The sequence below is a fragment of the Acanthisitta chloris genome, unplaced genomic scaffold (assembly GCF_000695815.1).
Source record: "Acanthisitta chloris isolate BGI_N310 unplaced genomic scaffold, ASM69581v1 scaffold11040, whole genome shotgun sequence".
In the NCBI taxonomy this organism is placed as follows: Eukaryota; Metazoa; Chordata; class Aves; order Passeriformes; family Acanthisittidae; genus Acanthisitta; species Acanthisitta chloris.
This window is the reverse complement of record NW_008649939.1, coordinates 1-12,827: the sequence shown is the minus strand read 5'-3', so window position 1 is coordinate 12,827 and position 12,827 is coordinate 1. Positions and strand designations below refer to the sequence as shown.

General features: G+C 40.4%; 1 protein-coding gene across 1 annotated transcript in view; it reads right to left on the bottom strand.

The window, feature by feature from the left end:
• The window catches only part of SMC1B (structural maintenance of chromosomes 1B), a gene marked incomplete at its 5' end in the record, with an annotated part of 27,231 nt that extends 16,359 nt beyond the window's left edge, over positions 1–10,872 (bottom strand). Inside the window, 9 exons of the mRNA XM_009079383.1 lie at positions 943–1,128; positions 3,261–3,468; positions 3,944–4,026; positions 6,176–6,316; positions 7,791–8,049; positions 8,519–8,757; positions 9,144–9,347; positions 10,060–10,172; positions 10,684–10,872. Coding sequence (XP_009077631.1) covers positions 943–1,128; positions 3,261–3,468; positions 3,944–4,026; positions 6,176–6,316; positions 7,791–8,049; positions 8,519–8,757; positions 9,144–9,347; positions 10,060–10,172; positions 10,684–10,872 — 1,622 coding nt within the window. The remainder of the gene's footprint in view (positions 1–942; positions 1,129–3,260; positions 3,469–3,943; positions 4,027–6,175; positions 6,317–7,790; positions 8,050–8,518; positions 8,758–9,143; positions 9,348–10,059; positions 10,173–10,683) is intronic.
• Positions 10,873–12,827: the final 1,955 nt, after the last annotated feature.

Genomic DNA, 12,827 nt, shown 5'->3' with positions numbered 1-12,827 from the left:
TGACTCTGTGTAAGCTCTGCTCAGCCATAACAAAAACATCTCTGCGTTATCAACTCTGTGTTCAGCACAAAACCCAAACATAGCCCCATACTAGTCTCTGTGAAGAAGGTTAACTCTACTTCAACTCAAACCAGCACATCTGGCCACTCCAAACATCTGCTTGGCAGAGTCCCATGGAATTGGGCCCCAGAATGAAGAGGGGCCCAAGAATGCTGGTTAATATTCAAGGATCAGCTCCTCCAGTCTTAAGAGTGAACATCCCCATAAGCAGGAAGCTAGGCAAAAATGCCAGGAGCTCTGCATGGATTATCAAGGAACTCCTGGCAAAGTGCAAACACAAAAAGGAAGCAAACAGGAGTCAGAGGCAGGGATAGGGCCTGGCGACACAGGATATGGAGAAGACTGAGGTACTGAATTAATTTTTCACCTCAGTCTTTACTAGCAAGTCTAGCCTCCAGGAATCCTGGGTTCCAGAGACCAGCGGAAAGTCTGGAACAAGGAGGACATACTCTTGATGAAAGGGGATCAGATCAGGGAATATTTAAGTGAACTGGACATGCATAAATGCATGGGCCCTAGTCTGATGCAACCAGCAGTGCTGAAGGAGAAGCCGATGTTGTTTCAAGGCCACTTTCCATGTATCTTTGAACAATCATGGCAATTGAAAGAGGTGCCTAAGGACTAGGGAAAAACCAGTGTCACTCCTGTGTTCAAAAAGGGGCAAGGAAGAGGACCCAGGGAACTACAGGACAGGCACCCTCATCTTGATCCCAGAAAAACTGACGGAGCAACTTATCCTAGAAACCATCTCCAGACACATGAACAACAAGAAATCTTGGAGAACTAGTCAGCATAGATTCACCAAGTTGGTTATGTGTGATCAACAAAACAGATTTACAAGTGCATTAACTTGCTGATGATAGGAAAATAAAACATACTTACATCAAGGTAATCCAAAGCAAGAAATGTTTCAGGTTCAGCTCGCTCTTGTTTGAGGAAATGAATGCAATCTCTTGCTGTTTTCTCAGTGGCAACAACAATAGCAGTCATGAATCTGCTGAATACCTTAGTAATAGCAAGCTGGTACTTTTTATGAACAGGATGACACAGGTCAAGCAGTCTTCCAAACTGAGAATAAAACACAGAGAAATATTAATGCGTTACTTTAGACATCAAATAATATATCTACATACTAGACACTGAAGTAGTAAGAAGAAAATGTGCTTCATATCTACCAGCTGTACTCTCTCACAATGGCTGGACATCAGAAAAGCAGAAATCATAGCAATCACAGCCCAACTCTCAAGTTTGCCTTCAGAATGTGAAGGGATTCAATTTTTTCTCTAAGGCTGCAGCTATATATCTCAATATTCTACTGAGAATCTCTAGCATACATTTCTAGAGGCATGACAGAATGACAAACTTAGCTAAGCATCATTTTTTGGAAAGAAAGTATCTAACGCTCAGGAAGATCTTAAAATGACAATAAGGTCTGAAGTAAATAGAACTGCTAGCTGGAAAATGGCAGCAAGAGAGGCACTATTCCAGTTTCAACCCAAAAAAGAAGTAGCATGAGAAGAATAAAAACTGCTTTTCTTGTACTGCATAGCCCAAATAATCAAGCCTCTTTTGGCATGTGTTGAAATAACACCTCCACAAACAAAACTACTTAGCTCTGTATTGTACATGCTCCCCAAAGGTCTTTTGATCCTTTTCTGCAATTACAGGCACAGTTGAGCTTATTCTCAGTGATCAAACATATGAATGCACATTCTGAACACTATAACCTGTGAACTCATGCAAGAACTTCTTTTCTTGCTGGCATACAGTTGCTGGTCTTTGCTTGCATATCTATGGTGTTATCCTTACCAAATTTAAGCTAGTGAAAAGACAGCTGCTAAGAGCTGTGTGATAGGTCATGCACAGTATTGTCTCACAAACAGCACAGCTGAGACATTTAACCTAGTGGAAATCATGTCCTACTATGATCTACTTTCCTAAGACTGTAATTTAGGTTGTGTTCGCTCAGCTGAAATTAGCACAGAGGAGAGTTAAAGAGCAGCTCAGAAACAACTCTCTTGCCCTGTAAGCTGGTGCTGGGAATACTACTGCAGGAACAAGGGAAACCGAAGCAGGTATCTTTAAGGTCTCCTGTAGCAGGATATGTATGTAACCAATTAGCCTTATCTCATTTTCATTTCTTAGGAGCCATCATATCTGTAAGTACTCTGAAATCTGCAGCTCCTGAAGGTAAAGGACTGAGAGCAACCTTGACACCAGCCCTGCCCTAAGCCAGCAAGGCATCACCAGTCTGGCCCAGTTCTTCTCAAATAGGGATATAAAGCAAAGAGTGAGCAAAAAGAGCTATACCAATCACATCTCTGATTTTCTGGACCATCTTGCTAACTTGGATGAAAATATTCTGCAGAACAGCTGAAAAGCCAATTTCTTAATCACTGGAGAAAACCACAGGATCAGACGCTTGACAGATTTTGAGAAGGTTTTGCAGAAAACCCAGAAGCAAAGAAAAACTGAAAACATTTTATTTTTATGTTCTTAGGGCAACACTAGGAAGCCAAGGTATGTCACTTGCTAAACATTTTTAAAAAAACTTCTCCAGCCTGTGCATCCCAACTGACTGTGTGTACCAAAAAGGACTAGTCACACTGAGCAGCATACTCAGAGGCTAACTATTCAATTGATTAGATTTATTTAAGTGTTCTAATTTGGAATGGCTTTGAGTGTTGGAGTAAGCACTTGCGTGTCACTTAGAAGTGTGAATATGCTGCATAAACCAGTCAATGTCTGCTGGTAACTCAGAATCGGTACACAAAACACTTAATGGCATTACTGAAGAGCAATTTAAGGAAAATAAGTAAAATATGCCAACAGATAAGAAAAGGACAGACCATTTGAAAGAAGTATTCCTTCTGGAATAAGTGACCTCATGGCGAACACTCCTTTGTTTAAAATAAGTTAGTCAAAAATATGTTTGAGGACAGAAAAAAACCAAACCGAGAAAATAAACACCATAAACACAAGAGATCAAAATTACATTACGATGCAAGCTGTAATCTCTCTGGTTTTGCAAACTGTGACAAATACTGGCAGCATCTGCTGCTATTTCACCAGGACCACTCAAGCAAGCACAGGGTTTAAAAGAACATTTGAGACTGTCCTGTTTGCTCTAGCTGCATACTCAGTCTAAGGCTCAACTCTTAGCCGTAAAACGAAGCATTGAAATAAGGCCATTCCATTACCACAGAATCTGGATAGAGCCTTTTGAGGCTTTCCAGGACCTCTGCTCTCATCTGCTCACGCCTTCCCTCGTGGTAATCAATTTTGGCATTCTGCAGCTCAGTAACTATTTTGTTCAATTCCTCCTTCACTTCAGCCATTCGTGTTGCTGAATACTCAATTTCCTTAACCAGTGCTTCCTCTTGCTGCTTTTTCTCTGTCAGTGACTCGCTTGGAATTGAAGCAAAAATAAAAAGCAGTTCATTATTTCATGTATACAGACTTCTAGTATAAATTAAAGTCATTCTCTGGTCACCTCACTTCACAGGGAGTGAAAATCAGGCAGAAGACAAAACTCAGAAGGCAAGAACTGAGCTGTGCTAACACAAAACTTAACTATTAATGCCTTCTGGAGCAGCACAACTACAGAACTGCCCTGTCCTCTGGCTCAGAATTTGTCCACTAACAGCCCCATACCCACAGTGACATCATTTGTGAGAAATTAGAATTACAGAACTGATTCAAACAAAATCATCATCGTGCCTACGTTATTTTGACAGCTAAAGCATCTGAAATATTAAGTAGTAAGAATTCTCTTATTCACATTTTAAAGAAAATAGTTAGATAGAATCAAAAAGCTGCTATATTAGTTTGCAAATACGTAATACACAAGAAGTGCAATTAGCTTTTACATTTTTGCCCATACCTGCAGATCTTGTTATATTCCTCCAACTTCTCTACGCGTTTTTTATGCTCTTCTATCTGCTCCACAGTCTGTTTTATGCTTCCCTAAGCAACCACACACAGAATGTATTAAAACCAACCAGAGGAAAACAACAGTTTCATAGCAAGATACAAAGCTCTTAATTCAGAACAAGTACTGAGATGGGACATTTCTTCCTTACAGCTACTTCCCACTGAATTAACAGCATCTCTTTTGCAATAGCAGATGCCAAATCGCACCATCAATAATAAAGGGAAATTATTGTATCAAGGCCATTTCTGGATTTTTCATGCCCAGCAACATTTTAGAGAAAGCCTCTGCAGACCAGATAATCCTGAAACCAACAAATAAAACAACTTTAAACAGAGAATTGGTAGATTAGAGGTGTTAAAACAGAAGAGGAACTTTTCTTGGCCCTAAATCAATGAGAAGGACACACAAAGAAGTTGACAGAGAGCTTCCAAACTGACACAAAACACTCTAGTAAAAAACAAACCAAGAGCAAAACAATTATTTTCAATTACTCAAATTGAATAAAAACACACTAACTGAAGCAAATGAAAAGAATACTGTTACCCACACATTTTATTAAGCCTTACTTTAACTCCCAAAATCCTTGTGACCTTTGAATAGCTCTAGAGATGGAGAATCAACCTCCTTGTGCACCCACTTCAATGCTTGCCTATCCACGAGAGAAGCATTTCATGCACAATGAAGTATCTCTTATTCCTTTCTCAACAAAATAATGGAACTTGCACAGGTTTAGAAGCACAAATGATAGAATTTATTTCACTTTTACATACTAACTACATTTTCCTGGTAACTAGTACTTCAAAAGAAATAGTATTCTATCTAGAGCCTGGAGATGAGAAAGCTCTGGGGTGACCTAATTGCATCCAAGAAATGGGTGACATGGAAGGAAACTATGTGAAAGAATGCACAAGAGTCTGGAGTGACAGTACAAGGGGCAATGGCTTCAAAGTGACATAGAATAGATTTGTATTAGATATTAGAGAGAAATTCTTCCCTGTGAGGTGCTGAGGCACTGGCACAGGTTGCCCAGAGAAGCTGTGGCTGCTCCATCCCTGGAAGCATTCAAGGCCATGTTGGATGGGGCTCTGAGCAACCTGGTCTAGTGGAAGGTGTCCCTGCCCATGGCAAGGGGATGGAATGGGATGAGCTTTAAGGTCTCTTCCCACCCAAATCTGTCTGGGATTCTATGAAGGGAAAATGGACGTACAAATACTAACTTAGCTATCGTGGCAAGGATGACTTTATATCTTCATACAGTAAAATATAAACTTTTCCACAGAAGCAGTTTACATGTACAAGATTCAGGTGTTAGGAACTCTATCACTCAAAGTCTCATCTGAATGACGTTTAAGTTTTCTGAACATAAGGAGTCTCCCCCAAATCTTGACTCCATAACTAAATGGTGAAGAAATGCACATTACCTCTCTAACTTCTTAGCAGGCAACAAAACTGTATAGTTTGCAGAGTTGGAAGAAAAACAAAGCTCAAAACACCTAACAGGACAAGGCTCCCAACAAAAGACAGAACATCAGCTGAACTTCTGTCCTTTTTACTTGTATCAGAAGCAAACATCAGGCATGGTAATCAAGCCATAAGTGAAAAATTTAGGTATTCTACTGCTACATATTTGGATCTGTAATGATAAAATATACCAGAATCAAAATGGCTGATCTGTATTCACACCAAACACCTGCCTCTGAAGTGCAATAGAAGAGTGGACACCAAGATTTTTCCACCTACAACACTCACATACACACAACTGACCCTAAAACCACCTAAGCAAAAAGGCAGGTGTGATTGATCAAAACACACCTCTGCAGGGTGTGAGCATTGTACAGATACACAACAGCAGTGGGACATCTCAGACAGAAAAACTGCACTTACAGAACCAGGAACTGATGACAGTTAAGCACATGTTCTGAGGAACTGTGAAATATTAGAGCCAAAGCTTTCAAACCCAAATGCTCAGTGTAGGCCCACACAACCAATCCCTGAACAAATTTAAAGCCATTTTGCTAAACCCGTTGCAATATGAAAACTGAACTAACACTTGCAATGCATCTCTGATGAGGATTTGTTTATGTCAAACCATTGAGCACATTTATCTACAGAGTTATACCAGAGGGAGGGGCAGAGAGGCATTTTACTCCTTAAAACACAGTTCTGGTTTGATACAAATACCTCAACTTCGTTTTTCTTCCTCCGATTAAGTTTCAGCTTTTCTTGATCTCCTTTTTCCTCCCAACGAAGTTTTTCCAGCTGTTGGGTCAGTGTAGCTACTTTCCTTCTTGCTATTTCTTTTAGCTCCTTGTAACGCTCCAACTGGATAAAGAGAAATAAACAAAACGTTCACTGCTCAGCAAGTGGGAGGACTCATAGTGTTACAGCCTCAAGTAGCAATTGCCTACTTCTTCATAATTAAGATTATGAAAACCACTCAAGTCTCCAGAAGATTCTTCCAGCTGCCATTATAAGAACTTATAATTATTTTTTTTCCAGGGAAAGATTCAATCCAAAACTTGCACTTAAGAGCTCTTGTCTACAGTCTCGTTTTAGACTTCTTAATGAATCTTACTGCTCAGGAAAGTTAACAGGACTTCACATTCAATCTTAAGGTTAACACTAAGCTTTTGAGCCCAAAATTAGTGCAAGTTTTGGTATTTATAATGACAGCATTTTCATGTTAAATAATTTGACAGTCTCATGTCAAATGGTTCCATTTGTTAAGGTAATATTCATTTAGTGAGGCAAACATAAACATTTTAAGCAATCCTGCAAATTTATGGCTGACCAAATGCCTCTGAAGTGCAGAGCAGGAAGATTCACAAACTGAAAGAACAACCCTGCAGGTTCTCCACTGATTGAGCAGAAACTATTTTAAGGACAAGATGGGGAAAAAGTCTAGCATGTACCTTTAGAAATATTTCTTGCCATATGGCTGCAAAGATAGTTTCTTCCAAAGTGAATTTACTGAAAAGGAATGTAGTCCTTTCCTGCTCAAGTGAGCTCCCCCAGCTCCAGACTGCGACCCAGAGCAGGTGGTATGTGTACTAACAAGTCCTATCTGCTTTTTTGTTATGTTCATTGCTGTTCCCTGACTGGTACCTTAGTGGAAAGGCAGTTCACAAAAATGGCCCTCTCACCCTGAGACCTTGTTGAATGTTTTCTGTTCTACCCTCCCACAATGTACCATGTGGACTTCCATGAAGGAAGGGGAAAAAGAACAAGCTAGAGAGAACAACCTAACCCTGCATAATCACACACAACTATAACCCTACACCACAGGTGACAGTGCCTGTGTACAGCCCTTCTGAAGCTTCCATAAAATTTTTACACCACAGGTGACAGTGCCTGTGTACAACCCTTCTGAAGCTTCCATCAAATTTTCTTCCTTGTTCCCTGAAAATTTACTGCTTCCTGTAAGAAAAGATTTCCACACGCTACTTCAAAGATGTACTTCACTCCCTAGGAAAGAAGCTTACCATTTCCAGTCTCACAATGGTGAACATCTAAATCCTTATGCATCTACTCTAGAACTGTGACACATTTGTGAGATGGATTCCCCCACTCCCCTGCCAGAAGGGAGACAGCTCAGTCCCCCAGGAGGCTGCATCAGCATTCCTCTTCATGGGATGGAACAGCCTCTAAATAAACGTTAGAATTTTGGTTTTGCTGGAGCTCAAGAGGAAAGAGATCGCTAGAAATCATTGGGTGTGGGTGAAATAATGCCTTCCCTGTAACTGGGGGGATTTTTGGACTTCTTTAGTAAGCAGTACTTTAGGGCCTCTTGGTTCACCTGACTTTCTCCCAGCTCAATCTCTGCTGCTCTCCGCATTATTGCCACTTCAGCTTTCTCCTCAAATGCTGTCCAGGCCTTCTCAATGTCATTCAGTTCTAGCTCTAGTTCTTTTATGTTCTGCTTTTCCTTATCACAGGATTTCTCCTTGTCCCTTAGTGATTTTTTAGACATTTCTACTTTCTTGATTTGGTAGGAAGTGTTTTCCTTTGCCTTTATATAAAGGGGTCTCTGCTGAATCAGTGATGCTTCCAGAGTCCTAAAAAACAAAACAAAAGACAAACCCCAAAAAAACAACCTAACATCCAACCACCACAAAACAACAGACACATAGGGGAAAGGGATGGAGAATGGGATAGGGAAATGGGGAGTGGGAGAGGCAAAAGTGTGGAGAGGACAGAAGAAAACCCCCCTCTCAACCAGACATACAGTTTTCAGCTGCAAGGCTGTGGGTATACCCTCAGGGGATTTGTGTTTTTACATCCAGTGAAAATAGAAGTTTCAGAAGTGAAGCATAACCATCTAAAATTTAATAGCAAACAGCATTTATCTAGTGAAATTAGTGACAATCTGGGCATGGTGGAGGAGGTGAAACCATGCTACAAACTCACTTCCCCAGCACTGGGCTGTCCCCCAGCTGTTTAACAGGAAGAGCACACCTGCCAAGCAATTCCCAGTGCAGACCATGCTTTAATTCAGCTATCACAGAATCTCAGTGAAAAACCTACTTCATTTCTTTTTCCAGATGCTGTTGGTCCCTGTTTAGCATGCCAAGTGCTTTTTTCTTCTCTCTAAATGAATCTTCTGCTGCAGCAAGAGACTTTTTCTTTATACTAGCCTCCATATTCTTCTCATCCAAACTGGTTCTCAGAAAGTCAATGTTTTTTTCATTGTGATAAAGCTGAAAAAGTTGTAGCAGTATCCTTTCTTCATCCAGATCCTTCAGAAGCATCTGGTAATGCTCTGCCTACCAACATAAAAAATTCACTGATGGTTTATAGCAATGATTTTCCATCATTAGCAGTCTAATTTCAAGTCCAAAGTGATGCAAGTTGATGTCCCAGTAACTCTCATCCCAGTAATGTGCACTAATCATAAAACTCACACATGTAAGTCTATACTTAATTTCAAATTTATTATATTGGCAAACCTATGCTTTCATTTATTTAGATTTTACTGTATGTATTCCTCCACCCTTTTAAATGATATTAAATTATTACACATTATGCAATAGTGAAAAAAATACTAGATGAATGACAGAGGTTTGGTTGTTTGTTTCTTCTTTTAACTGTATTTAAGGTGAGAGAAGATGCAAAATCAGGTACCTTTACATGCAAAAAAGGAGTGAGTTACCTCATCTTTCTCTATCTTTGCTTGTTTGCGTTCTGCTGCAACACTTTTTTTCTTGTTATAATTAAACTGTGCATCATCTTCTGCTTGCTGCATTTTCCTCTTCTTCTGCTCATAGTCCTCAGCATATTCCCATGAATTACTGATTTGTTCAAAAAGTTGAGTCCTCTCCTTTGGCCTCTTCATTGCAATTGATTCTACTGTTCCCTACAACACAATTAAAAAATAAATAAATACTGCAGCATGATAGTTCATTCTGCTGCCTAATTTTCTTTACCAGCATATAGCACAGATTGATCTCTGTATACATTTATGGTGAACAGAGTTGGATGGAATACTTGTAGTTCAAACTCAAGGAAAAATGTAGTGCCAAAAGGAGTATCACCTAGCCATCCAGGCTTCTAGAAAAGGCAAAAAAATCAGTTCTTCCTTGGGAATTTTCCTTAGCAACTGTAAGGAAGACAGTCTCGTGAATGTGTGCATCATAAGGGTGAAGTATTTCTGACCTATATAATTAAATTCTTGGGAACTCATAGCCTGGAAAAATTTTCAATCCCTCAGTTTAACAAAAAAAATCCTTTACATTTTCATGCATCTTTACTAATACAAGTGTTGTAAGATGAAATTATCTTTTCCTAACCCTCCTAGAACTGAATACACTAAGCATTTATAGAAACCAACACTTTCTTATATACTGTGAATAATACAAGCTACTCCATTTCTTCCAGATTACTTTTATTAGTGCTCTCATGTACACACAAACCCCACCATTTCTATTCTGTGGTCTTGCAATCCTTGGTGAAAGTCATAAAAAAATATATTGGCTTGTAGGTGGCTAAGGGTGTTCTCTACAGGTAACTCTTGTATGAAATAACCTCAGCAGCTTTCCCTTCCTTTACAAAGTACCTCAAATGCTCACCTGAAAAATTAGACAATTCCTAGCCTTGACAAGAATCCCTATTTTCTCAAGCTCAGCTATGTAAGCAGATCGGCTGACAGACTTGTCATTGAAAAGAAATTCAGTACAACTACCTACAGGAGGAAAGAAGAAAAAAATTACTACTAAAAATGGCTACAGCACAAAACCCACCTGAAAAGCACTAAACTAGAGGAGCAATTTAACAGAGCAATTTCCTCAAAGAAGAAAACAGATTTCAATGAGTCCTTTATTCTTTTCAATAACTTCATTTTACTGCATGAAAATCCTAGTTTCACACTTTCAGAAGGTACTGACATACTTAAGTGCTTGTGCCTACATCAAGGTGTCAGACCCCATTTCCAAGTGCCTACAGCATCCACAGACCCCAAAGAATAACTACAGACAGACAGACAAACAGCAAAAAACATACAATAACCACTTGTTCAATTTTTTAACTAATTATCCTTGGCATGTTTTTTCATTTATATCCCTACCAAAATGCTACTGAAGGACTCCATTAATTCACAAACTATGAACTTTAGGCATCTGAAATTCACAGTTGAATATTTTTGGTCTCCATTTTTCACATATCAGACAGAACATGCAATAGGATCTACTACCTACCACGGATAACTCTTGAAAATGTTTTTTCTTCCCCATCTTCCTCACAATACACTATCTTCACACTAGCTGTAGAAGAAACTGGTTTTCCAACATGTGCTCCATGGATAAGCTCTCGAACACTTTTAACTCGCAAACTGGATGTCTTTTCACACATCACAAAGCTAACAGCATCCATTATGTTAGATTTGCCTAAAGAAAAAGATTTTAAAAATAGCTTTGACATGGCAGGAATGAAAGGAGGCATTTGATTAACAGTTAGATAAAATTAATACACAGAATTGCAAAACTCTTTATTAATTCTATTTCTAATTCTTTATTTCTTTCTTTTAGGAAGAAATTCTTCCCTGTGAGGGTGCTGAGGCACTGGAACAGGTTGCTCAGAGAAGTTAGGGCTGACCCAGCCCTGGGAGTGTTCCTGGCCAGGTTGGATGGGGCTTGGAGCAACCTGGTCTGGTGGGAGATGTCACTGTCCATGGCAGGGGGCTGGAATGGAATGAGCTTTAAGGGCCCTTCCAACCCAAACCAGTCTGTGACTCTATGATTTCACTGAGGAAAAAATATTGCACATAATGAAGAAACACATTTCGGAGATGTAAGACAGCAGCAGCAGAAAATAAGTCTGTCTGTAATAAAAAAAACAACACAAAACATCTTTGTTTCTTGTTCAGCCTTTTTGAACAAGTCTTTCTTCTTTTTTTCACACAGGCCTCTCTGGAGGTCACTACTCAAACTGAGTGAGCCACAACACACTCCTTCCCTGGTAGTGTCTTTCCTCTAACGCAGTGAGGGAATTGAGCTGCACGAGCACTTCAACTATCACACAGCCACAGCTCTTCTACTACAGCTCCAGCCTCCTGAAGAACACACGCACCTTCCCCAGATCCATTCACCACAGCAACAAAGCTCTCTAGTCACAGTCCTTTGACAAAACTTCTCTTAAGGGAATCCCCTTTTTGTTTTTCCCCTTCAATCCTGAGCCTTTCTGCCAACAGCTCCATTATTTCCTGCCCTAACGCTTGCTGCTTCAGCAATATTTTGATACATTCTCAAAAATATCAGAAAAGGAAGGAAAATAGGAGGAAAACAGATAACAATACTCAATTCAGATATTACAGAATATTCACATTTTTTTCTCCCTAGATTCATTTATAAAATATACTCAGATTTAATTGGAAAAAGCACCTGGAAAAAATATGACTTTGAGACTTTCCAAAACAGAACAATGGGGACAGGATGATAAAGAACATGATAACAATGCTAAATATATTGAGTTCACACTCATAGATCTTTCTTCAATCATGTGAGGGTGGTGAGACACTGGCACAGGTTGCCCAGGGAGGTTGTGGCTGCCCCAACCCTGGCAGTGTTCATAGCCAGGTTGGATAAAGCCTTGAGCAACCTGCTCTGGTGGGAGGTGTCCCTGCCCAGGGCAGGGGGCTGGGGCTGGACAACCTCTGAGGTCCATTCCAACCCCTAAAATTCTACGATTCTATGATAAGTGAAGAAACTACAGGATCTAAAAATCTCAGTCATAAACTAAACCACCAACAAACTTGGAAAGCTAAGATGAAATGCTAAGCCCATCCTTGTGGCTCTGTTTGCGCAGCCCTGACCTGCCACCACATTGGCAAACAGAAGATAAAAAAAAACCCCATATGTGGAATGAAGCATTTGGAAGGAGGGAATCAAATTTTAGGAAGTTCCAGCACCCTCAGGATAACAATGAGGAGCTGCACAACAAACCCAGTCCAAGGCTGAACCACCTGGCAGCACCTCCTGCCCAGAGGAGGTGAGACAAACCCCCTGACCCCACACAAGCAGCAAGTTTCCACTGCTGTGGCTTACAACCCACAGCATGAAGGCAGAGCTGTATTTATGAGAGCTCTGTAAGCTGCTGTGCCACGAGCTGAGCTGCCAAGGTGTGCTGTTTGCTAACCAGGTGTTCTGCATAGGCCGCAAAGCACAAACTCAGCATTACAATTCCACCCTCACTCCGGCCCTTCCACGCTGGAAGGATTCACACTTTCAGCCAGGAACGGCAGAGCAGCTATGCTGCAGCCCCTCAGACGCACAGAGGTTTTTAACAGACCCACGAGGCACAGACCCCCCAGACTACACCCTGTGTCCGGGCAGGCTCGGCGGAG